Raw genomic sequence first — 27,923 nt, 5'->3', positions numbered from 1 at the left:
TTATATCTGCACTTAGCTTTTCACCTGAAGCCTCGGCAAGTCCAGCCTGCAGTGCCCAACCAAGCCCGAGGCCTCCTCACCCAACGCTGCCAGGCCCAGCAGCCCGCGCCCCCTCGCAATCCCCCGTCACCCCTCACAGCCCCTCATCGTCGCCCCGACCCCTCCCCGACCCCGTCACCCCTCACAACCGCCCCTCGCAGCTCCCCCCCTCCCCGCCGCCCTGTCCCCTCTCCCCGCCGCAGCGCCGCCCGCTCGGCCTCAATGCCGGAGACGCGGCGCACGTGCCCGCACCGCCCGGCGGAGCGCATGCGTATACCCGTCCCGCCGCCGCCGTGGCGCCCCGTGCGCATGCGCGGAACGGCTGCTCGGTCTCCCGGTCCCGCTGGAGACGGCCTGACCAGCGCGGCGGCGCTGAGGGCGGCGGCGGTAAGGGCGGCCCCAGCGCGGCCGAGATGCGGCGGGCGCGCCTCCGCCGGCACCGGGAGCCGGCTGGGGGGTTGGAATGGGGCGCCGGGTGGCGGGACCTCGGCGGCGCCTTCCCGGCGAGCGGCCGGGTAGGACCGGACCGGGAGGGGGCCTGCCCCGAGCCCGGCCGCCGTCGGGCCCCCTTCACGGGCGCCGCGCTGGGACTCGCTCCCGGTGCCGGGCCGTGGGTCGCTCGCCATGCCCGGGCGAGGTCGGCGTGGCTGGGGAGGAGCTGCCGCGGGAGGGGAGGGGAAGGAAGCGGCCCCCGGCCACTGTTTCCGTGGGCTCTGGCGCCCGCGGTGGCACCGGAGGGAGCTGTCGATGTCTGAAGGAGCTGGCGCTCTCCCCTCCTCTCTGCTGCGAGCCGGCCTTGGGAGGCTTCGGGTTTGGCCTTTTCGTTTGTTCCGGTGCATGGAGACTCTCGACGCCGTTTAGGTGGTTTGTGGGCGCCTCTTGGGGTGCGCGGGCAGGTCGGTGCTGCGCTGGTCGCCTGCCTCTTCTGCAAGGAGTGTCGGGGCCTGGGGCCGAGGCAAAGACAGACCTTCTGGTTACTGGTAGTGCTCGCCGAATACTCACACTTTACCCTTACTCTGCCAGTTGGCCTCAGTTAAAGGGACAGTTTATGTTCCCGTGAAGAGCTCTCTAAACCCAAAGCTTGTGTTCTGCTGCTTCTTCCTTGAATATCTTAAAATTTCTGTCACAAAAGTAGAATTTGTTAGCAGTTTGTTTTCATGTTAGTCTTTATCTAGGCACTGCTCTCACTGCCGTTTATACAGCTCATCCTCAAGTGGGAGAGTGCTGTTGGGATATTGGGGCTGCCAGGATATTACCCAACTGAACACGGGATTTAGGGTCCCACGAGAACTTGCCAAAATGTTCCTTGGCCTTTCTGGGACTATGAACAGGAGTGCAAATATCCAAGTGGGTGCCGCATGCCTGGTTGACTCCAGCCCCAGGTGATGTCTGAGGGCAGAAGGAGGGATGGTATCATGCAGGTGCTGTGTAGCTGTGAGGAGAGGAAAGCGGGTGGTTCTATACTGAGCTGTGTTATCTTAAAACCTTGCATTTTTATGTCCAATTCCTACAGGAAGCTGGAGGATCTGAAAGCTTTTCTGGCTTACAGGAAATCCCAGTAGAATTGTCAGAGCATCCAGGAATACCCAGAACGCAGAAATGACATGGATCACATCCAGGGCTCTGTGTTACCAGCAAGAGGAATTCCCTGTTGTTAGAATTTTCTTCTTTGTGCAATTCCTACCAGTTAGACCATGTTGCAAAAGCCTGATCTCTGAGATAGTTACTTCACGGGAGCACCACCGATAACTCGAATCCAAGGACTCCAGCGTTTTATATTGGTTCTTTGTTGCTTCCAAGCAATACATGATATGTATGGCCTTTGTAATTTGCAAAATGGCTGTGGGTAGTATTGCACAATAATTAGCTATTGGGAATCTTTGTACTGAGTGTCTTTTCTGTCATTAATATTTGAAAGTTTCCAGGTGATCCTGCAGCTAGAATTTGAGCACAAGGGAAAGCAGCTTTCTGCTTCTCTTTTTTGCTGTTAATAATTAAATGCTGCAAAGTAAATGTTTCTAACAGGCTATCTGTGGACCTGTCACATATTTAAACACTTCTGCTCTTCCCAGCTCTCTAATTTATTGCGATCTTTGTTTTCTCCCCTTAGTTGTCTTTGCTTCTTCATTCTGTTAGTTTGGAACCTTGAAAGAGCCTCCTTCCCCTGAGCAGCCCTGTCATATGGACTGTAAAGAAAACAGGAAAAAAAAAAAAAAAGAAAAAAGCTATTCCTGCACTAAAGTTATCCTGTCCATAAATGGAAGGCAAGCAAGCAAAGCAAACCAGTCCACACAGCACACATCTCTCACCATCTCCAACGCCAAGGTTGTTGCAATCTGATAATACTGCCCTGGCATTTGTTTAGATTGTAACTGCCTTTGCTTCAGTGTGGAAGCCACAGAGAGTTAGTGACAAGCAAATTATTGGCAACAGACCATGAATTTAGTCCTTACTGTTCTTCTGGCTCTTTACAAGACACCCTGCCCTGCCTGTTAGGTTGGAGAGGCCATTAGAGCTGCTTGTGTTAGACTGTGTGGGTGCACGCTCCGAAGCAGACAGATATACGTTAACACTCAAAATAGATAAACCGAGTTAATGTCCTGAAAGAAAAATGGCTCTTTATGTTCCACCTATATGTGGCCTTGAATTGCGATGAGAAGTAGAGAACTAAAATTTCTTCTAAACGTCCACTCATGTAGCGATGCCTTTAAAGTTGGGTTTAATTGCTGTGCTCTGACACGTTGGCGTGGGGTGTGACTGGGGGGGGGGGGCGCGGGGCGTGCAGTGGATTTTGTCTAAATAATGCTAGTCTTTAGCCATTTGCTCCTTTCATGCTTGATCGGGCAGACACACAACCTTTCTGATACGAAACCAGACAGACCTCATTGCACTATATTAATGATTGACTTGCTTGAGGTCCATGTGGATTGGTGGGAGCACATGCCGCAGATGTCCAGAGGTGGAATCGACTGTGTTAAATTCTTTAATATTAATATATGAAAGTGCTTGTATGTGTGGTGGTCACACCCTTAGGGTTCACTATATCTCATTTGGTCTCCTCTTGCTTAAGCATCTGAAGTCAGAGGACAATTATGTGAGCTTTCAGACATGTTGCGAAAGACAAGGTGTTGTTGATTCCCACTGCCTCAGGAAAGCAACTCAGGAGAAATCTCGTGTCCGTGTTCATGCCTATCTCTGTATTAATGAGCATGCTTAGTTGTGCTTGGGGTGTACACAGCTACATTATGTTAGAAAACAGGTGTAACTTTGGTGAAGCTACACCAGCACTGGATTATCTTTTTATGTTTTTCAGGGGAAAACAAGGGAGAAATAACTCCTATATAAAGTTGATGTAAAGACTGTGTTTTGCAGGAAACTAGAAGTGGGTTATTTCAAAATCTGCGAAGCTAAATATCATTTGTTTGAAAAGAAAAATAATGGTTATCAGATTAGTTCAAACTTTTCTACCTAATAGGGCGTGGGCCCGGTATATCAACCCTCAGCAAGTCAGCTGATTTAAACCCATGCTCCATTGCCTATCTTCAGAATATAGTTATTTTTGTTTCAGAACTGGGGCTCTAAATACTGTAAGCTGCAGAGCTGGTGTTCTAAAATCCCCTACCTGTGCAGCAAGTACCGTCATTAGTCCTAGGAAGAGAGACACTTTCCAGAGATTGCTGTTTAATGCAGAATTTTGTACTTCCCATAGAGAAAGGGCGGAGGGGGGGAACCCAGCAGTAAGCTACAGTGAGAATATTAGCTAAAAGTGTTTATGACAAAAGTTCCACAAGTTGTAATCCTGCTTGTGGTTTTAGAGACTGAAATTAGCTATTTATGCTGGAAGCACTTTAATGATGTGGTTAATTAGTTGCTCTTCCCTATTGCAAGGACCTTTGTCACCTTGTTCTCTATGCTGCAGTTGCACCTATGAAGGTTGGAAGCCATGCAGAAGTATTGGGGTTTTTCTAAAGGTATGGAGGTCACTGGTGTGCCTGATGCATGTGGATGTTGCCCAATGCATTGTTTAAAGAAGTCTAATTTTTAATTCGTTTTTCCCCTCACTAACAGGCCCAGGAGAAGGGAGGAAGTTGTAAGAAGTTCTATACAGGGACGAGTTCTAAGGTAAGGATTGATAAAAGCATTTCAGTCTGGGGGTGGAGGAGTGTTGGGGTTCTTTGTTTTGTTTAGGGTCTTTTTGGTAATATCTTCACTGTATACAGAAAATGTTTGCTTTATAATCTGATTCCATGCAGAGATGAGATTTCTTCTCCTGCTTTACATTTCAGTATGCCTGCAAGCCCTCTCCTCCAGCTGAGAGACTTTGAATCCCTTGGCCAGTGCAGTGACACTTGACAGAGGAGTGGGCATGTCGGGTGTGTTAAGTGCCTTTAGGTTTACTCACAGCAAGCACGTGGGTAAAGAGCACCATCAACAGCAAAGCCTCCTCTTGTATGTCTGGTGCTCTGGCCCTGTAACTATCTCAATGGCCTTCTAACAGGGCGAGTCTTCCCAACATTCTTCCCTTCTAGTAAGACTAAAGATTAGCAAAATACACTAATAGTAGGATTACAAACTCAGCAGCTGATCTGTGGTTATAAATGCCCTTTGATTTTAAAATCATAATCAAAATAGTGCAGGAATCATTTGGGATTCTACATTAATTAGTTTTTCATTATGAAATGCTGTTTCTGTACCTTTGCTGCTGCAGAGGAGGTGTTTGTTGATACTCTTTGACTTTAGTTAGTAGAGCATAACTTTGAAAAGACTACAGAAATAAGTATTAAAATTAATTGATACATTGTTCAAGTTCCCTGAAATGCAACTGTTGGCATTCTGCCCGAGATAGGTACCAGAAAACGTCACAGCTGAGACTGTGTCTTCTACTTGTAGAAATATACGTGTGTTTCCTTTCACGCTGTCAGCTGCTGTTCCGGGCCTAAAGAAACTCTAAACATGTAAGAAAAAAAACATGGTTACATGTACTCCTGTAGAGAAGGTTTAGATAGGAGGAAAATAAATAAATCTGTGTTCAACATAAACAAATGCAGACATTATGTCTAAGAGGAGAGCGTTTCAAAGCACAGATATTTAAAGATACTTTTCTGCCAGTAACTGTTTGTAGTGGAGAGAGATCTAGAGGTGATAGACATCAAACTGACAGAGAGCATTCAATGGAGGAGAGTAGGAAAATGGATTGTTTTATTGCATATGGATTTGCTACCATGTGGGAGCTTTTCACTGGCAGTTCAGCTGCATCTTTGGCTGTACACAGTAGACTGTACTTCCAAACAGAGAAAGATATAAACTGAGGTGTTCAGGGGAAGGAAAAAAAAAATATATATATTAAAGACTGAAGACTGCATGTTCAGTGTAAAATTTCTGAAAGCTAGAGTTTGCTGTTGGAGGGAGACCTGTTTCTAGTTACTTCTGGTTTTGAAACAAAGGAAAGAAGAATAATTAGCACAATGTGAGGGATTTTTTCATTCTTACAATTGGAAGAAACCAGAAGAACACAGTCACTATAGTAGGAAAATTGTATGGTTTTTTCTGCACTACATTGACAGGGGTTTTTTAAATGCATCATTTTTAATACATAGTGTAAAATTGTTTTGCTGCTTAAATGCTGTTTTCTTTTGGTTTGGGGGCGGGGGGGGAAAATAGGAAATCCCCTCTCTTTAATTTTACTAGTCGTTCCTTGTTTTTTTTAAGGTAGGCTGGACAGAAAGCTCCTGATCTACCTCTTTGGTAACAGTTACCGTTCAGTATCCTCTCACAATGCTCTTTAGCCTTTTTCACCCTTTGTTGGAACTGTTAACCATGTATTTTCTTTTCTGTTTTTTTCAACAAGAGTGTTTTGGCTTTTTTTCCAGACTTTTATCTTGTTTGTGTTTGTGTGTTTATTTTGTACCTCCATGGTATCTTAATGATCAGTACAGCTCACAGTACCAACAGCGACTGAGTATTAAAGTGCCTGTGTCATCCCAGGGCAGGGGATGGGAAGGAGGGGTGCTGCTTTCTATGAAGTGCTTGCAGATACAAGGCACACACATTCCCGAAGTGTAAGCTACTGTTGTTTATCTGTCCAGCAGTGAAGAGCTCATTGTGTTTGAACTTTTGACTGTAGTGAAGTACACAAGAGGTTAATCACAGATAATTGAAAGACCCTGTTTTAAGATGACAGTAGTATTTTTCTGAGAATGAAAGCATGAGATTCTAGGACAAACCTCCTGTGACTGCTTCTTATGCAACGGTGACATCCCAAGAGAAATAATCTGGATGTCTACAATGATTTGACCTGTAGTATACTCTTATATCAGGTCTTCATTAGTTACTCAGGAAAGTGAGAGACTTTGTCCCAAAAGAATATAAAAAACCCGGCAGGGAGCTGCTAACTAATCCGCTATTGTTATTGGTAAACCAGTATTAGAATATTATTCAGAATTGTGTTCCTGGAGCCCAGCTTGTGCTGTACGCAGCGCCCAGGGCAGATCGTAAAGAGATCGAACTGCATTTAACCTCGTTAAAGCAATCCATCGAACGCTGTGTGCGCTCCCAAAAAGGTTCATCGTTCCAGAATGCATCAGCGTGGTCTGAATTGCTGTCCTGCACAGGATGAGCTGGCTGTGTGCAGCTCGTTGGGGTGCTAAATGAAGCACTTCGTTTTGCCTCTGATGCCTACACCTTCCCCGGCGAGCTGTGGCATAGGAAGACACTGAAGCTGTGAACGTGACAAAGCATGCTTCTGATCAGGAGGTGTTTGGGGGAAGGGGGGCGGCACAGTGGGGTTCAGTCTTGGTTCCAGGTCCACGTAGCAGAGATGTCAAGGTATGCTGCTGTACGTTTGGGCTTGGGGAAAACTGCAGGGTGTGCTGAAGTATGTGGGGAGGAGAGACTAACTGCTAGTTGTCTTTTATTCTGCAGGTGTTACTGTCTTGCTTTATCTTCTGTCAGATTCTTTGGTGTGTGAAGCAAGCATCTCAGATGTGATTGAGTATTCCTCAAGGATGGAAAATCATCTACTCAGGTTTTCGGTTTAATTTTCTCTTGCTGGGATGAGGACTGATAGCTAGCAGTCTTGAGGAAGCAGTTCTCATTACCTGTTCTTGTGCCTTCTGCTCGGATTAGTTTAACGAGGTTATGATAGAGAGTAGGCTTGAGTCTCTTCCCTGGCTACATCACTATGCAACAGTATAAACGGCAAATGATACCCTGCAGGTCTGAGAGTTTAGCATTAGCCTGGGTTTGTAACGGCAGCAAAAGGAAATTCTTGCTGTCTGTTAGCGTGTTATAAAAATGCATGCCAAAATTTTGGTCGTTGGTATCTGGCTGCATGTGTATAGTACATAGCAAATAGGCGAATCAGAGGTGGTGTAACTGTTGTGGTTAGGATGAAAAATGTTATTTTCAAAGTTTGGGGTTCTTGTTATAGAGCAGCTACACTAGATTTGAATGAAGTGTCTTAAAAAGCTATTAATCTGTAGTCAAACTTTCAGAACACAAAGTTGCAAGAATACCTAAATGGAATAGGGGACAAGGTTTTCCTGATTAATTAGAATTTAATATTTTTTAGGAAACTTCCTTGTGTTTATTAAAAGCGATATCAAGTCACATAATCTTAGGTTTTAACCAAAGCTGGAGTTTATTTTTAAGAAGCTTAGAATGTAAATATTCCACTGCTGTGGAGTACTGTGTGCGCTCTGGATTTGAAAGAAATAATTGTCCTCTAGGTTAGCTGTACTTCAGATGCTTGAGTTTGCCAGTTCCTGCATTTTGTCAAAGTTGTCTAGCCATGTTATCTTTAGTAGAATTGGAGCTTTATATTCCCCATAGTGAAAGTAAGTCGTAATTCGAATCTTCTCTTTTTATGCTGATGTATTTTTAGACACTTTCATAGAATTTCTCTTCACAGACAGTATCAGAATTTGACTTGTCGTGCTTGGCTTCACTGCTTTATATTTTATACAAATTCAGCACAGTTTTCGACTGTCTTCTGAAAGTAGCGCTGGTGACAATGGGGAGAACGAAGGGAACGGAATGGAAAGTGTGGCTAGACTAGCCAGCGAAGTATTAGTCACTGGCTTGAAATCATGCCAGTTCCAGTTACCGTGCTCGGTTCTGAATTGTGATGATTACTTGCTTGCTTCATAGTTTAAACTTAACCTTGAAAATCTTTTGCCTATTCTGCAGCCATTTTTGGCATATCTTCAATATGCATTTTTGTAGTTCTCCTTGTCAATTGTGTGGGTTTTTTTTTTATGTTGCACTTAACTGAAGAGCTCCATTACAGGCTAATAGATCTAACAATCTCAAAATGGTGTGGCAGTTACTAAGAAAAAAGGTTTTTCTCCTGGTTCTGTTCTTTGTGTTAATTCCTGCTGCTTTGTAAAAGTCAGGCTGATTAGAAAGGGTCATGACGGCTTCCCCTTAAATAAGGTATGCATAACTTTCAAGCTTTGTTGTTATGAGTAATTTAATTTTTTTGCTAATTTCTGCAATCCCCTTATAGTTCTGTTCTAACAGGTACTTGAAAAGATTTCCGTTCTGTGCAGTTCGGGTGCCGATCCGTCCTGTTGTGCCCATCTCCAGTTAGAGGATACTTACCACAACGTGATGCTTGCTTCTCTGAAGTTCCTTTAGCAAGAAGGAAGGAGGTTTGTTGCAATAAGGGGTTTCAATGGCTCTTTCTGCCTGCCTTTAACCATGTTGTTGTCCAAACGTTTCATTCTGGACTGGTTTTTTCTCTTCGGTGTTACCCCTTCTTTAGATGTGAAAGCCAAGCAGTCAGGTGAAGATGGGACTTACTGGCACAGACACACGCTCTTACACAGCCAGCCTCCTCTATTTTTACTGCTTAACAGACACTCCAGCCTTCTGTCCCTGCAAACAGAACAGCCTGTACTGCCTGCTTGCTCCCTTGTGGGAGGAGACAGCCACACCAGCTAGCCCTTTTGCTACTGAACGTGAGAGAGCTTTTGTCTCCTCTTCCCACCAGCTTGAAGTTAAACATTGCTCTTCACAGGGTTGCCAGAAGAGAGAGAACTTGCCCAGAGGGAGGGAGGGATGGAGGAGGATTTGGAAGGAGTGGGAGGAGGAGATGAAGTCTGCCTGGAATTTTCCTGAGATCTCTTGTGCTCTTCTCCTTTGGCAAGTAAATACTCCCCCATGAGGCCTGCTGGCTTACAGTAGCTGTTGGCACAGTGTCAGGAGCTGTGTACCGTTACACTGAAGCACACCAATTCTGTTGGTTTTGCAAGCACAGTTAAGAGCTGGTGATGCTATGGCAACCTTGACAATGCCCATTTGCTTTGCTGTCATTTTTTCTTGCAGCATCTGGAGCTTTGGAAAGCATAAGCGGCCAGACCTACTTGCAGACCAAGCAGATTTATCCCAGCCAAAGTATGTATAAGTCTGTAAGTTCAGATTGAATGTTCTGTCAGTTTGACTTCCATCCTCTGGCCACAGGCTTCAGTGAGCTTGCTGAGGACAACATACTCATCAAATTCATTAGTTTCTGGAATGGGAAGTAACTTCCAGAGGGAAAAATGACTGTTTGATGCAGCCTTTAAGTATGCCTGTGTCTCTGAATGATAGAAAATAAGACAGGAAAGAGTAAGGAGGAGGGAGAAGAAGGTTTGTAGGAAAAAGGACAGGTGAGATGTAGCTCTAAGTATCTTAGAACTTGTCTTGTGTGATGGACATTTTACTTAACCCTCCCTAATATAGATGTAGGCAGCTCCCAAGAGATGAAGCTGTTGCATAGCGGAGAGTCCAGCAAGCACAGGGTAGTGGTAGTTTCTATACTGAAGTGACCATGAACAGAATGGTTCATCTCTCCACGCTTTGATCACTACTAAATAGGATTAAATTTCTCTTCTCCTCAAAGATCTTATTCTAGGATATGAATTAAAGATAATGAGTTTCCTTATGATTCCCAGGTGAAAAATGACAGAAAAATATTAAATTCCACAGAGCTGACACTGACTGTGTGATGGACTGGTATCCTACTGTTACTGCCTTTGCCTATCCTGAAGACAAGCTCTCTGCTTGTATGAGAGGCATCATTTCCAAACATTGTAGGATAACTGACTTTCAGAACTGAAGTTGGGACAATGTGTTGCCTCCTTTAATTACAGTCTGAGAATTAATTTCAGATATGGAAGAATGCAACAAAAATAAATGATGAGCATTTCAGTATTGCTCTTACATTGCATAAAGATGACTCAAAGAATCTTCTTTTTATTAAAAAAAGAACAAACCCTGAAGTGAATATTTTGTGGAGAAGAGCTATCCAAAAGCCTTCTCTGAAAGGCTCCTGTACGTTGCTGCCAACCTTTTAAAAGAGGAGTTAAATTTTTGAGTTTCAGCATGTGATTCCGAAATACCCAGATTAATATTTAGTCAGAATCTAAATGGAATTAAATGTAGGGCTGTCCAAGCTAATGCTAATTGTATGTTTACGAACTTCTGTCTACTAGAGGCAAAATATTTGTTTTACTTTCCCGTAGTAAAGTAGGGAGGATGAGTCATCTGTTTTGATGGGGTATCTACCTTACGGGTCTCAAATCATTTTAATGCACCTGTTGTAGTGAAAGACCATGCTGATAAATGTCAAATTCCGTACGCTCTCCCGTCTGCTAACACAGGGATCACGAAGGGTTCTCTGGAAGTGTTTCAATAACTGGTTCTGTTGATTTAGCCTTGCTGCATAAATGTCTCAATTGTACAAAACAGTGTTATAGGCCTGTTGCTTTTTATAGGGATTATCTGCCTTCGCAGAGGGTGCAGCATCAACGGCCATGTGCTTCCTAGCTTTTATCTAGCACTGAGGACACATTGGCAGAGGCGTTCCAGCGCTGGGCAGACCTGTTGCCTGCTGTTGTTAGTGCAATTTATTGTATCTCCCCTTCTAGTTTTGCACTGACTTGATTAAAGCTGATTCGGGTATGGGCATTAGTGTCTGAAGTCGTGCTGTCTGCTGAGAAACAGTTGTACTTTAAAGCTGGAGTCAAGCGGTAGACCGTGTAAACATGTGGTTTGAGGAATTAGAGGCCAGAACCCGATCTTTCAGCTCCTGGTGCTATGGTGATGGTCTATGTTTTTAAAATCTTCTAATGTTGGTGGTAGCAGGCCCTCTAGAGGGTGGTTTGATCATAGAAGTGTGTGCAGGGTCGTGACCAGAAGTCCAGTGCAGTGCTCAGGGGACTTAAGAAGCAGTTTCATGAAGCTGTTTGAAGGTGACTCGAGCCTGCAGTGCAGTCAGAAGGGTGGCTCTGTCCTGCACTCGTGTTCAGGCACTAGCGGTGATCTGCCTGACCACACAGCTGCAAATCTTGCTTGTCCAAGGGAAAAGAAAAGATGTACTAGACTGACAAGCTGGTCTGGGTGACCTTGTGGCCACACAAGTCCTAGTACCAGCGCAAAGAAATGGCTAAGAACACATGGCTGTGGCTAGCAGGAGGTCGGTGTCTCATGTCACTGGCCACACAGAACAGCGTAAGCTGCTCGTGAGACTGCATCCTTGTGGTATAAATAACAGTTACTTCCCCAGAATGAGGAAGAGAGATTGCAAATTGAACAGATTTTACAATGGGTGCTTTTGAAGTGGAAGGGTTCTGTTCTCTAAGCGAGAAGTTAACATAAAGGTCCATGCCTCAGCTTGGACCTTCGGTTAGGGAGATTAACCTCCCGTGGAGTTGTCCTCAGAAACTACCTCTCAGCTGGCCATTGATAAACTACTTCAGTATGAGTTTTTGACAGAATGGAAGTAATGTTTGACTTAAAAATAAAGAGGTATGTATCTTTAACTTTCTTTGCTTTAGAAAACGGTTTTGGCATTGCAGGAACAAGTTGAATGTACATGTGTGTTCCTAAAGAAAATGTGAGATTACCTGTTACTCAAACCTCTTTTTTTTTTTTTTTTTTTTTTTTTACTTTTTCTTTTGCAGGAAAAGCTGCAAGTCACTTAATGACCAAGTAAGGTCTCCATTCTCATAATTTATCTGATATGCTTCTCCTGGAGCCATGGATGACTACAACCGCTTTGTGGATTGGGACAAAATGGATGTTACTGTCCAGAGCCAGGATGCGAAAGAGCTAACCTGCACGGAGTTCCAGGAGCTCAAGCAGCTGGCCCGACAGGGCTACTGGGCCAAGAACCACTCTCTAAGAGCCAAAGTGTACCACAAACTAATTGGCAACATCCCGTGCCGCACAGTGACCCCAGATGCAAATGTGTACCGGGACATTGTTGTGAAGATTGTTGGAAAACGTAACAGCAGCTCCCTTCCACTACCAGAGTTTGTGGATAACAGCCTGATCCCCACATACTGCCTGAACGCCGAAGGTGTCGGGGCAGTCAGGAAGATTATCTTATGCATTGCGAATCAGTTCCCAGACATATCGTTTTGCCCAGCGCTGCCTTCCATGATAGCTTTGCTCCTCCACTACAGCAGAGACGAGGCAGAGTGCTTTGAACAGGTCTGTCGCATCCTTGCTTGCAATGACCCATCTAAGCGGCTCATCGATCAGACGTTCTTAGCCTTCGAGTCCTCCTGCATGACCTTCGGTGACCTGGTGAACAAGTACTGCCAGGCGGCGCATAAGCTGATGGTGGCCATGTCCGAGGACGTGTTGGAGGTATATTCCGACTGGCAGCGGTGGCTCTTTGGAGAACTGCCGATGGCGTACGTTGTGCGGGTCTTTGATGTGTTTCTGGTGGAGGGCTACAAAGTGCTGTACCGCGTCGCGCTGGCGCTCCTGAAATTTTTTCACAAAGTCAGAGCTGGGCAGCCCATGGAGTCTGACAGCATACAGCAGGACATTCGCACTTTCGTGAGAGACATTGCCAAGTCAGTGTCTCCGGAGAGGCTGCTGGAAAAAGCCTTTGCTATCCGCCTTTTCTCTCGGAAGGAGATCCAGCTTCTGCAGATGGCCAACGAGAAGGCTTTGCAGCAGAAGGGCATCACGGTCAAACAGAAAAGGTAGGACTCTCGCTACAGGCAGCCCAAGTGATCCTGAGAGTGTTTCCCAACGGGATGAGCAGTCAGTCAGTCCTGGGTGGCTGCTGGGGAGTCTCTACTGGTACACGTAGGTATCTCTGCTGATTGTTTTTCTCTGCGGAAAAAGTCAGCGGCCCCAAAATGAAGCATTGCTGGCGTAATGAGAAGTGTAACTGAAGTGTTCTGATACAAGAGAAACAAAGCAGTTTCTCATCGTTTACTCAGTGATTAATTACTCTTTACAGGTACATATTAATTGCAAGTATTGTGTCTCAAAAGTGTCTTTCCCAAGCTGTTTTTAAACTAAAAGGCATTTTAGCAAAGCTGGGAAAACCACTGATAAATTCCTTAGAAGAGAAGTACCCAAAGAAATGCTAAAGTTTACCTCTTAAATATGACATCATTTTCGCCAAATGGCAGTTTCATGCCACCCAGTACTGTGAATTCAGTAGTTTCCATAGTGTAAGTAGGCAAAAACTGTCCCAGCTGGGAATGTTTTGCTTTATTGAGAAGTTATTTTACATAACAAGAAAGAAATAAGTCTTTCTTACAGGTTACTTTTAAAATTAGTTTGACTGCAAGCCTCCTGAAAGTCAAGCATATAGTAGTCATAGGTAGGAGTTGACCTATTTTGTGACAGGTCCCTGTAGTGTTAGGAGTAATGATTTTTGAAAGAGCCATGGAAGAGAAGAGTGAGGATACTGATCCAAACAATGATTGGATAATCACAATTTCTTTTCAGAAACAAGGGGAGGAAAAGCAAGCTATAAAACTAGTAAATGAAATCCTGCTTCAATGTGGTAGTAAAAGCCACAATAATAAAAGCTTACTTGAAATACCTCCCCATGTATAAAGAAAAGGCAGCAATATTATTAATCTAAACAAAATCAGCACCTTGCCAAGTGCAAATGTATGTGCAGGTAAACACTGGTGTTGTAGATGTGTTCTGTTTCCGACCACTCTGTCAGGCTGAAATATTTGAAGGCCTTTAGCCACCAGAATGTCACATGAGGTAGAGTTCAGACCATTGTGTTTGGGACTTGCAACCAGAAGTATTAACTCTTCCAATGTGTATCTTTTCTTCCTATACGAAGGTTCAGGAGAGTTGTAATATCCTGTCTGAGTATATTGTTCAGCAACAAAATGAAAGCTTTAAATTAAAAAAAAATAATAAAATAAAACAAAACAAAATAAACAAAAAATACGCCAACCAACCACCAAAACCCCGGAAGCTCCCACTGTGTTAAGTGTTGCAGAGGAGCTCTTGCTCAGAACAACAGTGATGCCTTCAGAGCAAAATACAGTAAATTTGTACCTAAATAATGCAAGTCGTTACTGCCTGACGGGGCAGAGTTGCTAATGAAAAACAATCCTCTCCCGGCTGCTTTTGTAAACATTCTGAAACGTCTCAGAGTCCCCTGGCCCGTACTGCTGTGAATGTGGCTCAGTTTGGATCCCAGTAGGCAGATGTGGGTGCTGGAGAAGTGAGCTTTTCTCCAGTGCTCAGCGGGATACGAGTGAATTCTCTTGTCCAGATGTGTTTGGCCTGTGCAAGGAGATGAATTATTTTCCAATCAGGTAACTACAAGCAGGTAGCAGAAAAGGAAAGAAAAAAAAGTAGAAATAGGAAATATTTTAACCTGTCTTTTTGTTTGTTTGTTTTTCTCATGCTTGGTGATTCAAACCAAACCTTGCTTTGTTTCTCTCCAGGCTCCTTTCATTCACTTGGTCGCAGATGTAGGAAATCATTGATCTTTTCTATCTTTTTTTTTTTGTCTTTCTCCTTATACGTTCTCCTTCTGTCAATTCCGTACCACTGCACCCCTCCTGTCTGCAGTGTTGCACCTCCCAAAAGGTAGGTTAAAACCCTTGAATCTTTGCGCTTTGCTTGTTCCTTCTGTCTTTGGCTGGTGGTTTGTTCCGAGGCTGTCATTACTGCTCGCGCTGGAGCAGGAGGAGCAGGGCAGCAATTGCAGCATCCAGCTGCTGTGTAACGTCTCCTGACTACGCTCGTGCAAAGTTACCTCAGAGCACCCGCGGAGGCGCACGGTAAGGGCCTGGCCAGTCAACATGGCGCTGCCACACAGCAGTACGGTCCTGTGCTTGCCAGAAGGGAAAGGGGTGATGTTAGTGGTGGGATATACGTCCTCCCTACACAGGAAGAAAAAGTGCTGGTTTTTTAAGCCATCCTAAGTGACAGGTCAGAACTGTTGGGTATGGTCCCATATCCAAACCTGGTATATGCTGTTGCAATAGATGTGAGACTTACTCAACTTTTTTTTCTTCTTCGCAAGCTTTCTGCAGTTGATCGGAAAGATGTTGGACTGAACCCAACTTGGCACGCTCCTAAAAGTGACCTGTGTCTATTCATACTAGATTGTATTTATTTTTAAGTAGGTAGGGTTTTTTAGAGGCAAGAACACAAGTCTATTTTCCTGTGTCAAGGAGGTCAGAATTACTCAGCCGTATAGCATTAATGGTTAATGAAGTCATTCATCAAGTTTTGGCCTGAAAAGCAAATCTTAAAGAACAAAACCCAGTGGATTGTGCTACCTGATAAGCAGAAAACTTGTAAAGGTGAAGGACTGCCCTGTGAGTATTAAATAGATGTGTAGGTTTAATGCTTTTGAGAATCTTCTGGCCTTGTTGCAGGTGCCCTGAGTTAACTTTAGTAGGTGATACACACTAACATTTGTACTGCTTTGTTAAATCAAAATTAGAATTCATTTCCTCATGTTTTCCTGTCTGAAAGAACACCTTAAGAGACTTATCAAAGCTTGTTTCTTATCATATCTTGTGTGTTGAGAATTTTACCTCTAACGACTCAGCAGGCTGTTAATTCCAGCCAAGCAAATCTTCACCATCCGTGTATTTTTTTACTGTAGTTACAACGTTCTGAAAGCAACAGAAAGCCTTGATTTCTGCTAGGAAGCACATAGTTTGGGTTTGAGGGGACTTGGGTAGATACAGGGTGTCTGTTGACACTCATCTCAACACGGGATTAGGTTTCAGGCTTGTACACCATATAAGGCTTGTATTGCTGTTTATGACTGAGAAACAGCTTATCGCTTCTACCACGCATTTATGCCCTAACTGAAGTTATAATGGATTTTAAGGATAATGTGGACCCTATAAGATGTGGCCCAAAACAAAGTAGAGCAGGTTGGCTTTATCTTCAGGAACTTCGAGGTCTCTGAAGCACGTTGTATTAATGATAGAGCTGTAAAAGCAATGGTCCTACGAAGATAGCAAATAAGCTGCTTTATTAAGCATTTAAACTGTGCTACTTTTCTAAATCAAATTTCCTTTGGGATAGTAGCAATTGACCATGTCTTTCCAACATCAGCGATCGATAGAAAGTTGTCATGCTGATCCCAGTAAGCTAACATGAAGAACTGAGGAAAATGCTAATGCAGGGTAAATTCTTAATGAATTTGTTCAGTTCTAGTGGTAGACTTTAATGGAGTGCCAGTCCAGATTTAGTGTTCTCACAAACTGCATTGTTTGGTTTTTTACTAGATTAACCCTGAAAGACCTCTGGTGTGGTGAAGGCTAAACTTAATTTTCATCAGTTAATATAGATCAAAACTTATTTTTTCTTAGCCAACTTGTGTGCCTTTCATTTTCACTCATTTACTACTTTGAAAAGCAACTACCCAACTGAAGTAGATGATTTTCAGTATCATTAGAGAAATACTGTCAAAAGTGAGAGGATGAATACAGGTTAGATACTTGTAATTCGAGTTGCAATTTTCTGAAACACACGCAACCCCCTCACCCCCCACCACCACCCCCCAAAAAAATTACTTCTATTTTTGTTAAGCAGCAGAGAGTTTGGTTTGATGTAGGTGCAGGCTTTGTATTGACACTGGTCTCAACACAGGGTCAGGCTTCAGACTTAAGCACCTGCAGCTGTGATTTCTGACTGCGAAATAGCAGGGCATTTTATTTCAGATCCTTTGGTCAAGCTACAGTCCAGGTTTACTGACTGAATGGTGACATTAGATATAGAATGATTCCCCATGGTATTCAGGGGGTGTGAATGGCGTGCCTGGAATAGTTTTAAATGGGTAATACAGTGGTAAATGCTTTCCAGTAAATCAGAAAGATCTGTTTGTGAAGGTGATGCTTTACCTACGCGGAAAGGTTGTAGGAAGGCGCAGTGTACTGAAAGTGTTACTACAAGTACTGCTGAACACAGGCTTTGAGTGGGGTCTGGGTAGGAAAGTCCTTAAATCAGCAGTTCATAGTGGCTGGGAGAAGGAACAGAAACAAAAGAAAAGGTACATTGAGGTTCAGAGCCTTTTAGGAACAAGTACCTAAGTGTAGTTGCCCAAACAGATCACATGTGAAAAATGTACAGACCAAGCATACAAATAATTCTGAGGATTGCTTGTTCACGGTTTAGTAAGTTTAAAATGGTCTTGATTGCCACTAGCTTTTAGCCTATTTATCATCAGTACTTTTCCTCCAGAAGTTCACTGTACTAAACTGGTTGACTGCGCTGACTATTTTTTTATTCCTTGAATGTGAGAAAAATCTAATTTCTGATGAACTGAAACCAAGGCTTTGTTTCTCAGCTCGATTCCGTAGCACCACCAGTCTTTAGCTGCAGACCAGACAGAACCAGAGGTCTGAGACCTAAAGTAGGATTCCTAAGATGTGGGTTCAAGTCTTGGCTCATAGTTTGCTTCAGTTGATCTCTCATGTGCCTCAACTTGCTGTGTTTAAAAGCTCAAATAATGTCCTAGTCAGTGATACAGTAAGTTTTAAAACCCACTGGTAGTTGCAGCTTGCTTAAATATAAGTTCCTTGCTAATTAAATAATGCAGGGTAGCAAAGCAAGTAGTGATTTAGTTCATTTTTCTGGAGGAAGCAGTAATTTTAGTGTTTTTAAGTGACCTAAGAAGTCATTTCATTAGAAATGCTGACACTAAGGCAGCTACAGTAAATTTCAGAAAGCATTTCCCAACGTCTCCAAGCAAGCACTAGTCTAAAGTACAGTGCAAATACTGCTCATTTTGTGGTGCTACAAGCAGGAAAAATAATAAAAAAATGTATAGTTTGTGTGGTTTAGGGAGTGAGCTAAGCTATTCGGATACATGCAGACAGTAGTATTGAGGTATTGAGGTCCTCTTTATGTTCCATGAAACTGAAAGGAAAGAAATGTGTAATTGTCAAAAAAAAAAAAAAAAAAACAGAAATTGGCAAATACTTGTAACTGAACCCTTGCATGCAGAGCAAACTGCCTAAAGCTTCATTTAACTAATGGCTACCCATAACTTATTGTCTTGTGTAAGTTCCTGTGTCACTTCCACCCTGTACTTGGCTGTCACCCTTGCATTTTAAGTCTTTAACATTGGCCATGGATGCAATAAGACTTGTTTAATCCCCAGGCTCTGGGTTTGTGTGCTTATTTAATCTGAGAAATGGAGGCTGGTTAAGATCATGATGGTGATTGTTATTATTATTATCTTCAAGTGTTTAAAAGATGTGAATCAGTTCTTATAATTGTGTCAGGCCCCTCTGGGGGGTATGGGGTTTGCTTTCCAGTGTGAGAGTCTAGCATTCCTTCATGTGTTCAGGCTCCGTCCGTAACCATGAACCCAGAAACTTCTTTGGTCCTTAATGAAGTGGAAGTCATTGGTAAAGGCATGTTTCCAAGAGTGGGAATTTTCCAAAAGCTTCAAGTATTTGCCTTGGATTAAAATTGCTTAACCTGGTAATACTGATTCCTTTAAGATTTCTGAGGGTTTAGGAATTCTCTAATTCCGTGATACAGGCAGGACCTCGGGCGGGGGGGGCGGGTGGGGGGCGGGGATTACTTACCTGTTCCTTTCAGATCCTGGCTGTTTCTTTAGGACTGCTTAAATACTAGTGCCAGTGAGACTGTCTCAAACAGCAAATATAATTTGATCTGTTTAAGGTCATGGTCATCCTAGCTGGCTCACCATTGTGTCCTCTCTACATAAAAGTGCAGACCACAGCTGCCGCACAGAGGAATGACTCCAGGTCTTTCAGTAAGGGCAGATCACTGCCTCCTGTGGATTATGTTAAACTGCAGCAGTTCACTAGGTCATGGCCTTCTAATCCTGTGGGCTGGAGCTTTGAACAATAGCATATCTACCAGGGTCTTTAGTGTTCAGCTGTCTGTGTGTTACTGTCCAGTAATCCAAAACTTGTTTTGGTGTTAAATTGTTGTTTCTCAATGTTTTGTATTGTATTTCTCAGGCAGAATGTGCACTTAGCAGTTCATGCTGAGAACTTCAAGTCTGAAATTGTCAGTGTGAAAGAGATGCGAGATATCTGGTCATGGATCCCAGAGCGATTTGCACTTTGCCAGCCCCTCCTGCTTTTCACCACCTTGGAACACGGCTGTAGTCTGAGTAGGTAAGGAAAACCTTTTCTCTACTGTAGGGCAAAAAAGAGTAACCGGTGAGCTGTTTGCTGGATGGACAAAAAGGCCATGCCTAGTCAGAGCTTGGTCTGAGGAGTATTATTAGCAATGGGATGCAAATGTGACAAATTACTATGGGCTACAGCATTTGACCAGGACACTTCATATGCCAGAACATGGAAAGCCATTTTGAACTGTCCAAGACCAATTGGAAAAGTCAAACTTGCATCAGTTCACAGAATGTGCTAGTCTGAGACTGGTTCGTTCCCCACTGGGTATAAATGGTTTAGCTCAGTGGCTGCTCCGCAGGCTCCTTTGATAAATATCCACATTCAAACTGATCCAAAGAACAAGGGAACTGGAAACTGGAGAATTGTCTAGCTATGGCTCTGATTGTTACTATTTTTCAAGTGCGATAAGCTAGATAGGAGTTCTCCTTGCACTGGACACAGAAGACTATAATCCTATAGCTCCTACTGATGACTTGGACATCTGCAGTTGAGGTACTGAGGTGGAGAGCAGTCTGCTGTCCCAGCCCCATATACCTGTGAGGAAAGGCAAAAGCTAGCAAAAAGAATGCATCAAGTATTTTCTATGAAAACTGAAAGCTCTTCAGACACAGCCATCAGTCCTCAGGACACAACCTCCTTTAGGTTGTCTTAATTCAAAACGCTGTGAAGTGCCACTGTGGTGATGGGTAGTCTTCTAGTTATTCTGCAGAGCCATAAACAACTGGGTGAAGAACAACTGCTTGATAATGTTTGTTTACACTCAGCTCTGTTATTTACAATGGACTACAGGAATATGCTTAGTCTTCAGATGTCTTTTTTGCCATGCCTTTGGAGGAGGAGGCGGTGCCTCATGTTAAGAAGGAAAAGAACTGCAGTTGCTGCTGGTTGAGTGCTCATTTTTGTGTACTCTGCACTTCAGGTTCTATTCTCACAGTGAGGGACATGAACCAACTCTTCTGCTCATCAAGACCACAGCAAAAGAGGTGAGTGAGGTGAAAGGCAGCTGGTTAAATTAGGTTTTCGGCAGTTGTGTAATGCTGTATTGCAACACACAGCTGTTTATAATAAAATGAAGCAAGGGACCTGAAGTTGCTTGGGGTTTGGTTTTGGTTTTTTAGCAATGCATGCTGTAAATGGTTCCATTTGTTGATTATAAGACTACGCATTCTTGGGTAAACCTTGTAAACGAGGTCTTGGTGAGCTCTTCTTGTAAGTAATGTGGGATGATGGACTGGAGTAACTCATTGAGCTCTTACACGCTCTTAATTGCAGAATCAGAGGAGAGGCTGGGGAATTGTGTTAAGAAACTCATTATTCATAGAAGATATTTTCTCCAGGATGTGAGGAGAGAAAGTAGCAGAATTTAAATGGTATGAATAATATTGGACTACATAATGTGGGAACAAAAGCTTTAGCTTAATCTCATTTGTGTTTGAAAAAAAAGAATAAACCAACAAAGCTGTGAGAACCTGAGGAGTGCACACAGGTGCCTTATCAAATGAGTGTTGGTTCTCTGCTCTGCTGTGTGTGGCTATATTGGACAACATAACGTGAAAACAGAAATATCAGCTTCATTTCATGCTCGTTTAAAAAAAACAATGCATAAACCAAGAAGGTTTCCCAGAACCTCTGAAGGAGGGCACACAGGGGCTTCCTGTAGTGAGCCTTGCTTGTCTGCGCCACTGTGTATGACTTCTAAATATTCTGTGTATAATGTTAAGCTGCTGTTGCAGTCTGTGGGCTTATACTTCTGCTTGTGTTCCTGCTGGATGACTATGCCTGAAAAAGCCCATTTCTACTCCTATTTGCATCTACCTAATGCTGACGGTCCAGGCTGTTTCATAGTTCTGTGTATGGTCCTTGCCATCCCAGGCCTGCGCTGACATGCCAATGGCTTATAGAATGCTGTGGTATCTAAGGGCAAGAGGGAAAATATTTATTATTTTGCTGCTTGTTCTGGAGCATGTTAAAAGTCCGGCTTTGTAAGTAATGCTGGGGTTTATAGTACAGTTATTTCTTAAACCTCAAAAAAAAAAAGTAGTCCAGACAAAAAAAGTAGGGGCAAAGTATGGGGGGGTTTGTTGGTTGTGGGTTTGGGGTTTTTGCAAAGGGTTATGTCCATCCTTTATTCATATATCTATTGTTAGATTTCAGAAAGAAGGAAATTTGCCTTCTGATTTTATGGCTCTCGTGTACTTCGAGCATATCAGATCTAACAGAGTTCTGGGCCGTCTTTTTGTTTATGCGTATGATTTATCTATATGAAAAAACTGCTCTTCAGTAATTTTGTCCTAGGAGCTCTGCTTGTAATGCTGGTGGAGGCTAAACAGCAAATGTACCTTAGAACAATTTTGTTTAACTATAATTTCTGAGGAAAAAAAAAAACACAGGGTCGCTTTTATCCCATTTTTTTAAGAGCTTCATTGTTTGGTCTGTGTCCACTTGGCAGTGATGCTATTGCTGGTAGCAAGAAATTCTTCTAGAGCAAACAAAAGACTCCACAGAAAAGCTTAGCCCTCTAAGGCTATGTTTTTCGTTATTGGAAACTAGTGAACCCCATGCTGTTTGAATAGGCTGCTTTAAATGTCTGAGCTAGTGCGGCATTGGCTTAGCTAAGCTGATTTTAACCTACGGTTTGAAATGGAGGAAGCCACCAAGTTCAGGCAGAATTGCTCATACTGTAACTTGTGACAGTTGGTTGGATGCCAAAATGAGGAAGTGGAAGTCAGGCTTTACAAGTTTGGAGTGATTTGTGTTTCGGTACCTGGGGTTACATTGGAACATTTCTCCTTTAAGGCCTCAGAGATGTGAAATAATTTATGAAACTCTTAGGATTTAAGGGTACCCACCAGTGGATTTAAGCAGTTTAAATCTATCTTTAGATCTAAGTATTTGTGCTGCCTTAATCCACTGATACAGAGATTTTGAAAATCAAACTGAAATAAAACCTTCCGTTCTGGACTCGGAAATGTCGGTATCAATTGGTTTAACGCCCTTTCTTCTTTGCTGGAAAGCCTCCTGATGGTGCTGTTTGTGCTAGGTCTGCGGTGCTTATCTGTCCACTGACTGGAGCGAGCGCAGGCGAGGAGGGAGCAAGCTGAGTTTCTTTGGAACTGGGGAGTGCTTTGTATTTAGGGTGAGTAAAATTTTATTGTCACTACCCAGTAGCAGGGCAGAACCACTGGTGTGAGTAACACTTCCGTCCCTTCCACTTGAAGAGACTGGATTATGTGCCCTCCTGGTTTATAAAGTCTACTGAACTCTTAATGTGGAGGAGAAAATGTTATTTTTCAGTTTTGTGGTAATCTTTTTTTCTCTCCTCACACAGAATATTTTCTTAAAACCAGAAAACACTGCATCATTTTTTCAATCACCTAAAAAGCAAAGGTATAAAGAAAGAAGATAACACCTGGTCTAAAAGACAGTTTGATCCAGTCTTTGCTGCTACTCGTGCAGCTGGAGTCTGAGGGGCTTGAATGTTCTTTGCTGCCCAGAGCTCTGTGTAGTGCCTGTGCACTAACTAAAGCCTTGCTCTTCTCTGCCCTGATGCAGCTGCAGCCAGAAGTGGAACGCTATGAGTGGGTGATCATAAAACACCCAGAACTGGCCACAGTCAGTTCAGAGCCAGAAAACCATGCCTCACCAGCCTCCAGCACTCTCTCTTCTGGCAGCGTCCCGTCAGACCCCTCAGATCGCCTTTCTCCCTTCTTGTCAGCTCGACACTTCAACTTGCCTTCCAAAACAGCCTCCATGTTCATGGCTGGCAGCAGCGAATGCATCATTATAGGTAAGTCAGGGTGAGAATTTGAGCATATGTCCTACCAGCTCTTCCTGTCTGCCTTAGGTACGAGAATCACCCGTGTTTACCATACATGTATTTCAGTATCGCTATGGTTAGAGGTAAAAGTGGCCAAAACCTGGCATTATTACCCAACAAAAAATTTCTGTGGGAAAACTTGCATGTCAAGCATTTTTGAGTGAGATAGTAAATCATAGCTTTAAGCACAGCCTAATTTATGATGAGAAGTAGGTCTTGAAGAGGAGCTTACGTTGCTGTAATGTAAGGCTTTTGAAACTTTTTGAAACACAGGGTAAACTATAAAGCATGTTAATTCTCCTGGAACTTTATTGGTGCTGCTGACTTTGGCAAAAGCTGGCTTGGTAAAGTTGTCATCTAAATGGGATCGAAAAGGAACAGGTATAAAATTGTAGTTGTCCTTTTCCCGAAAAGCCTTACTTGACACCTGTTAGAAGAGCAGCTACCCTGGTGATTTCCTCTGTGACGTCGTGCTGCCTGCTTTCCCACTTGTCAGCGTGTGCTCTAATCGACGGTAAGTTGGGCTGCTCCAGTATCAGCTCGGCAGGCAAGAGCTTCAGTGCCGGTGTAACTGAGTTAGAAATCACTGTTGATGATGAACCACATGTATTTCAGAGGTCTTTACTGTTGAGCACGTATCCCGCCAGCTCTTCCCATCAGCCTTAGATAAGAGGGTTACTTATAGGCACTGTGTATTACACTGTGGGTAGTGATAAGAGAAATAGAAGCTTGGGTAGTAGATGCTTAGAAGTGGTTGTTGTACACAATTCCAGCTGTAGACCAGATTTCCACCCTTTTGATTCCTCAGATGTTTTCAGTAGCTGTTCTTAGATGGTTGCCCTATAAGCAATAGGGAAGTCTTCCTTTTTGTTTTCCTAACACATTTCTGTCTAAATTTATTTCATTTCACTGCATTCTCTGACTGTAAGCTCTATGAATCTTGACATAGACCTGCAGATAATCAAAATGCTTTAACTCTGATGTGCTTTATAATGATTTAGAAGACCAAGTCAGTGCTCATTGATCTTGTTCTTCTCCTTGGTTTCATTTTTTGACTGCTTACAGAAGTCTTTGTGTTTTCTTTACTGGAGGGAAGATATGCAATTGGTAGCTTCCAAGATCCTCCAGCACTGAAAACCAAATCTTAAATGCAGGCATTTGAGTCAGGCTTCTTGTTCTTACTGGTTTGTCTTACTGTTTTTTTTAAATTTAAAAGCAAATCATCCAGTTCTGATAGTGCCATTTAGAAGCTATGCGTTTGATCATATTCCATGACACCTGAAGACAAACATCACTTGGGGCTTCCAGTTGTTCCCATGAGAAAAACACTGAAGTCCTCTTTTTTTGTTGTTGTTGGGTTGTTGTTTTTTTTTTTGTATAGCAGTTTCCCATGCTAAGAAGTGCAGAGAGACCCTTACACTTGTCTTTGTCTCTTCACAGGAGGTGGTGATGGCCAGGCTCTTTACCTCGATGCGGATCTGAACCATGGAAGAACCAGCCACTGCAATACTTTCAATAACCAGCCATTGTGCTCTGAAAGCTTCCAGATCTCTGTCTTGGAGGTGTGGGGCTTCAGGGACACCATGAATGGTTGACATGACTATCATTAATAAACTAGTTTTTCAATTGTCCTAGGATTCCCAAGGCAAATTCTAACACAGGAGCCAAGTTAGAACATGATTTCTGCTGGGCTCAGTGGTTTTTAGTAATTACTAAGTGGTGTACTTGAATGCAGGGCTTAGTTGTTTACTCTTGTTTTATTTAAGACGAGTCAAGGTGTAGTAATATATCTGATTAACTCCTTAGCTCTTTACCTCTAGAGATCTGGATTCGGGTCCTGTTATTAGGTAAAAATGAAATTGTAATGTTTTCAAACCATCCTAATACGGATGGATACCAGTCTGTATCACAGGATAGGTTCGAGTTTGGTGCAGTTTCTCAGAGGCATGGAGCAGGCTGAGGTGTACTGTAGAGCTGTGTGCCACTGGCACCAGTGGCTGGCTTGAGCCAGTAATATCAAATGTCCACTCGCAGGGAACATTGGTGACCTCAGATTTGACGCAGAACAGTAGTTCATAGAATCATTGTCCTGCTATAAGGAGACATGGTGCAGACAAATCAGTACTTACTGTTTCCTAAGTTACGAAAGCCCTCAATTCACACAAGAACCGTGATTGCAGGTTATCCTTCTCCTTGTACCTGAACCCTTGACACATTCCAGTTGCATCTGTTTGAGGAGTCTGCCTCTGAGGAGGGCATCCAGACTGGACAATGATGTCTCAAAGGCTTGATTTTGTTTACAGTCCTATTCCATATCAGTATAATGACTTCAAACTGACTCATGCTTCAGGCAGCTGAAAGGTACAGCGTATATGCAGTGCTCAGAAACTTCCCTTTCTTGACCTTTCCTGGAAGCTGAAAACACACAAAACCAACACAAAACACAATAGCATTAATTTTCAGCTTGTTAACTTGTCAGGAATTCCATCAAGCTCTGTGTTGGCAGGGTTTGCGGGACTCTAGTTAATTTCACTCAAAATGAATATGTTTTATCTGCAAAATCTTTCCTGCAGCTGGCAGTGGTGATGTGATTTTTCTCACTCACCATTCCTGCCAGATGCAGCTACCCAAGTACCATCCCACCTCTTGAGCCATACCTAAGAAGCACTTTCCTTTCCCGGCTCCGTTCATAGCGCACAGGGATTTGGGTGTTTGAAGTCAGAAATAACTCGTAGTCACTCATAAATCCATCTAGTGTGAGAACTCAAGGAGCAGTACTGAAAATCGGTGAGTTTCAGGCATCTGAGTCTTGAGTGTCTTTCAAAAGTCAGTCGCGGGCCTCAGCTCAGCTTCCCATGTGCCAGATGAGTACAACTGCTGACACACCCCCTCCCCTGGCAGGAAAGGTCAACAAAAGATGCCTTTTTGGTAGCTTAACTAGACGGGAAACCGGCCTTTCATGTGACTAAAGATAAATCTTCATTCTTACAGTAAGAGGTTCAGCTGGGTGGCTGGCAGCGTCCCACCGCTGCTCCATGTCTGTGGGTTTGCAGTCCGTTGGGCTTGGAGCACACAACGCCCAGAGCCATTTGAGCGATGACCTGTGTGAGTTTGCAAGGGGGGTAAAGGGTTTGAGGGTTGATCCTCCTCCTGCTGCTGCTGCCGATCCGCATTTGTATCAGTCTTGAGGCACACGCCGGGGGTCAGTTCAGTTTGATGCAGCACTACCCTGCTGCAGACGTCCTGCAGGACCAGGATGTGCGTTTGAAATCTGAATAGCCTGAATAAGCAAGAGGCCGCAGTAATCTAGCAAAAGGAATTGTACAGTGCTGTGTCATCTCCACACAATCCTTTTGTTTGGTAGAAATGAATGTTCCTTTTCATGTGTGAATCCTCATGTGTAATTCTTGTTGTGGCTGTGAGACACCTCAGGTGACTTGATTTCCCTTCCAGTAGCTAAGAGGCTGCTTTTCCCCTGTGTAGTTAGTGGTGGTTGCTGACCAAGTGCATATCAAAGTTCAGGTGATTCACTTTGTGTTACATGCAAAACTCTTGAGGTGGCGACCACAGTCTGGGTTTTGAGACAATTACTACAATGGGTGCCTTATCAGAAAGTTAAAGAAAGTTATCTGAAGTAGCCCAGCTGTGAAGTGCTTGTAATTCCGAGAAGCTGCTGATGTAGTTTGTAGTCCTGCTGGCAGCAGTGACCGCAAGAGGCCAGTGTCACTTGATTAGCTGTTCGGTGTGGAGCTGGAGAGCTGAAGGCTGGGCCTCAGGTACCACAGTTCTTCGAGAGAGTATTTGCTTTCCCGAGAAGCCATTTTTGCTTTGTAATGTTCTCGTGAAGGCAGAAAGGACCAGAAACTCCTGACACCAGAAACTTGAGTATATTGTAAGTGGCATCTAAGCTGTTCCCAGGCCACAGGAACCATTTCCAGCTGTCCACCAGGCTGGGCAGACTTCGTTCCCACAGATCGTGCACTTTGACATGCTCCCTTTTCTGGTGAAGCACGACAATCTGCCTCCTATTAATAGAGGCCATTTAGCAAAGGGAAGGGACAAGCTCCTCTTTCCTCTGTGTTGAGATAAGTGAAGACGAGTTGGAGGGGTGGGCAGTACTGTTCTTCAGAGAGTTAAACTTCATGCCAAGAGAGATCTCTGTTTAGCCATGGAGGGATGGCACCTGCAGATCGATTGAGTGCTTTTTGTGCGTGTGCATTGACGTCATGTGCTTTGTCCTTGGAAATCTCCCCTCATTTTTGATGGGGAGTGAGTTCCTCTGCCCTCTGACCCTGCAGTCGCTGTAGGGACACTGATGCTGTGGCCAGCGGGACCAAGAGCTCACCTGCAGCCGTGGCACTGGAAGAGCTCAGCCCCTGTGACTGGCACCTGGAGTGCTGCTGTTGGACAGACCGGACGCTGAGGCACTCAGCTGTTAACGTGAGATGCCTTTCTGCTAGCTCTGTCGTGAGTGTCATACTGTTCATGGTTGAGATGACTGTGTGTGTTGTTTGGGGTGATGTTTTTCTTCAGATGGGTGGTGGTGTGCTGCTGAAATGGTTTTCTACCCTACCGCTGGAATTGCTGTCGTACATTGATTCTGTTTTTGTCGCTGTGCAGAATCTTGAATTGTATTAAAAGGTGTTTGACTGTGGAGGCAA

The 27,923-nt window shown here is 43.7% G+C and overlaps 1 protein-coding gene across 9 annotated transcripts; it reads left to right on the top strand.

Annotated features, from left to right (window-relative positions):
- Positions 1-387: 387 nt before the first annotated feature.
- TBC1D24 (TBC1 domain family member 24) lies at positions 388-27,923 on the top strand. Of its 9 annotated transcripts, none has more exons than XR_015183874.1 (12): positions 3,634-4,010; positions 4,108-4,161; positions 6,961-7,063; positions 8,546-8,690; positions 9,367-9,435; positions 11,985-13,019; positions 19,269-19,427; positions 20,365-20,428; positions 22,486-22,581; positions 22,998-23,232; positions 23,677-23,776; positions 24,703-24,740. XR_015183874.1 is itself a non-coding variant. In XM_009958410.2 (12 exons), the coding sequence occupies exons 6-12, from the start codon at positions 12,061-12,063 to the stop codon at positions 24,855-24,857; spliced, it is 1,686 nt and encodes a 561-aa protein (XP_009956712.1). In that variant the 5' UTR covers positions 3,634-4,010; positions 4,108-4,161; positions 6,961-7,063; positions 8,546-8,690; positions 9,367-9,435; positions 11,985-12,060; the 3' UTR covers positions 24,858-27,923. The 9 variants fall into 9 exon arrangements, 8 of the variants coding, with proteins under 8 accessions (XP_086329007.1, XP_009956712.1, XP_086329010.1 ...); XM_009958410.2 differs by lacking the exon at positions 23,677-23,776 and adding an exon at positions 14,875-14,892 and having other exon boundaries at positions 24,703-27,923; XM_086472881.1 differs by lacking the exons at positions 3,634-4,010; positions 23,677-23,776 and adding an exon at positions 388-426 and having other exon boundaries at positions 24,703-27,923.

This window comes from Leptosomus discolor, chromosome 14 (genome assembly GCF_034619465.1).
Source record: "Leptosomus discolor isolate bLepDis1 chromosome 14, bLepDis1.hap2, whole genome shotgun sequence".
Classification (NCBI taxonomy): Eukaryota; Metazoa; Chordata; class Aves; order Leptosomiformes; family Leptosomidae; genus Leptosomus; species Leptosomus discolor.
Note: the sequence above shows the minus strand (reverse complement) of the source record. Positions and strands in the feature narration are given on the sequence as shown.

Bases quoted from the DNA above. Each gene is read 5' to 3' on its own strand.
- TBC1D24 (XM_009958410.2), top strand. From the start codon at position 12,061: ATGGATGACTACAACCGCTTTGTGGATTGGGACAAAATGGATGTTACT. The intron at 20,429-22,485 runs GTGAGTGAGGTG...TGTTTGTGCTAG, and splicing joins TCAAGACCACAGCAAAAGAG to GTCTGCGGTGCTTATCTGTC. The intron at 22,582-22,997 runs GTGAGTAAAATT...GCCCTGATGCAG, and splicing joins GGGAGTGCTTTGTATTTAGG to CTGCAGCCAGAAGTGGAACG.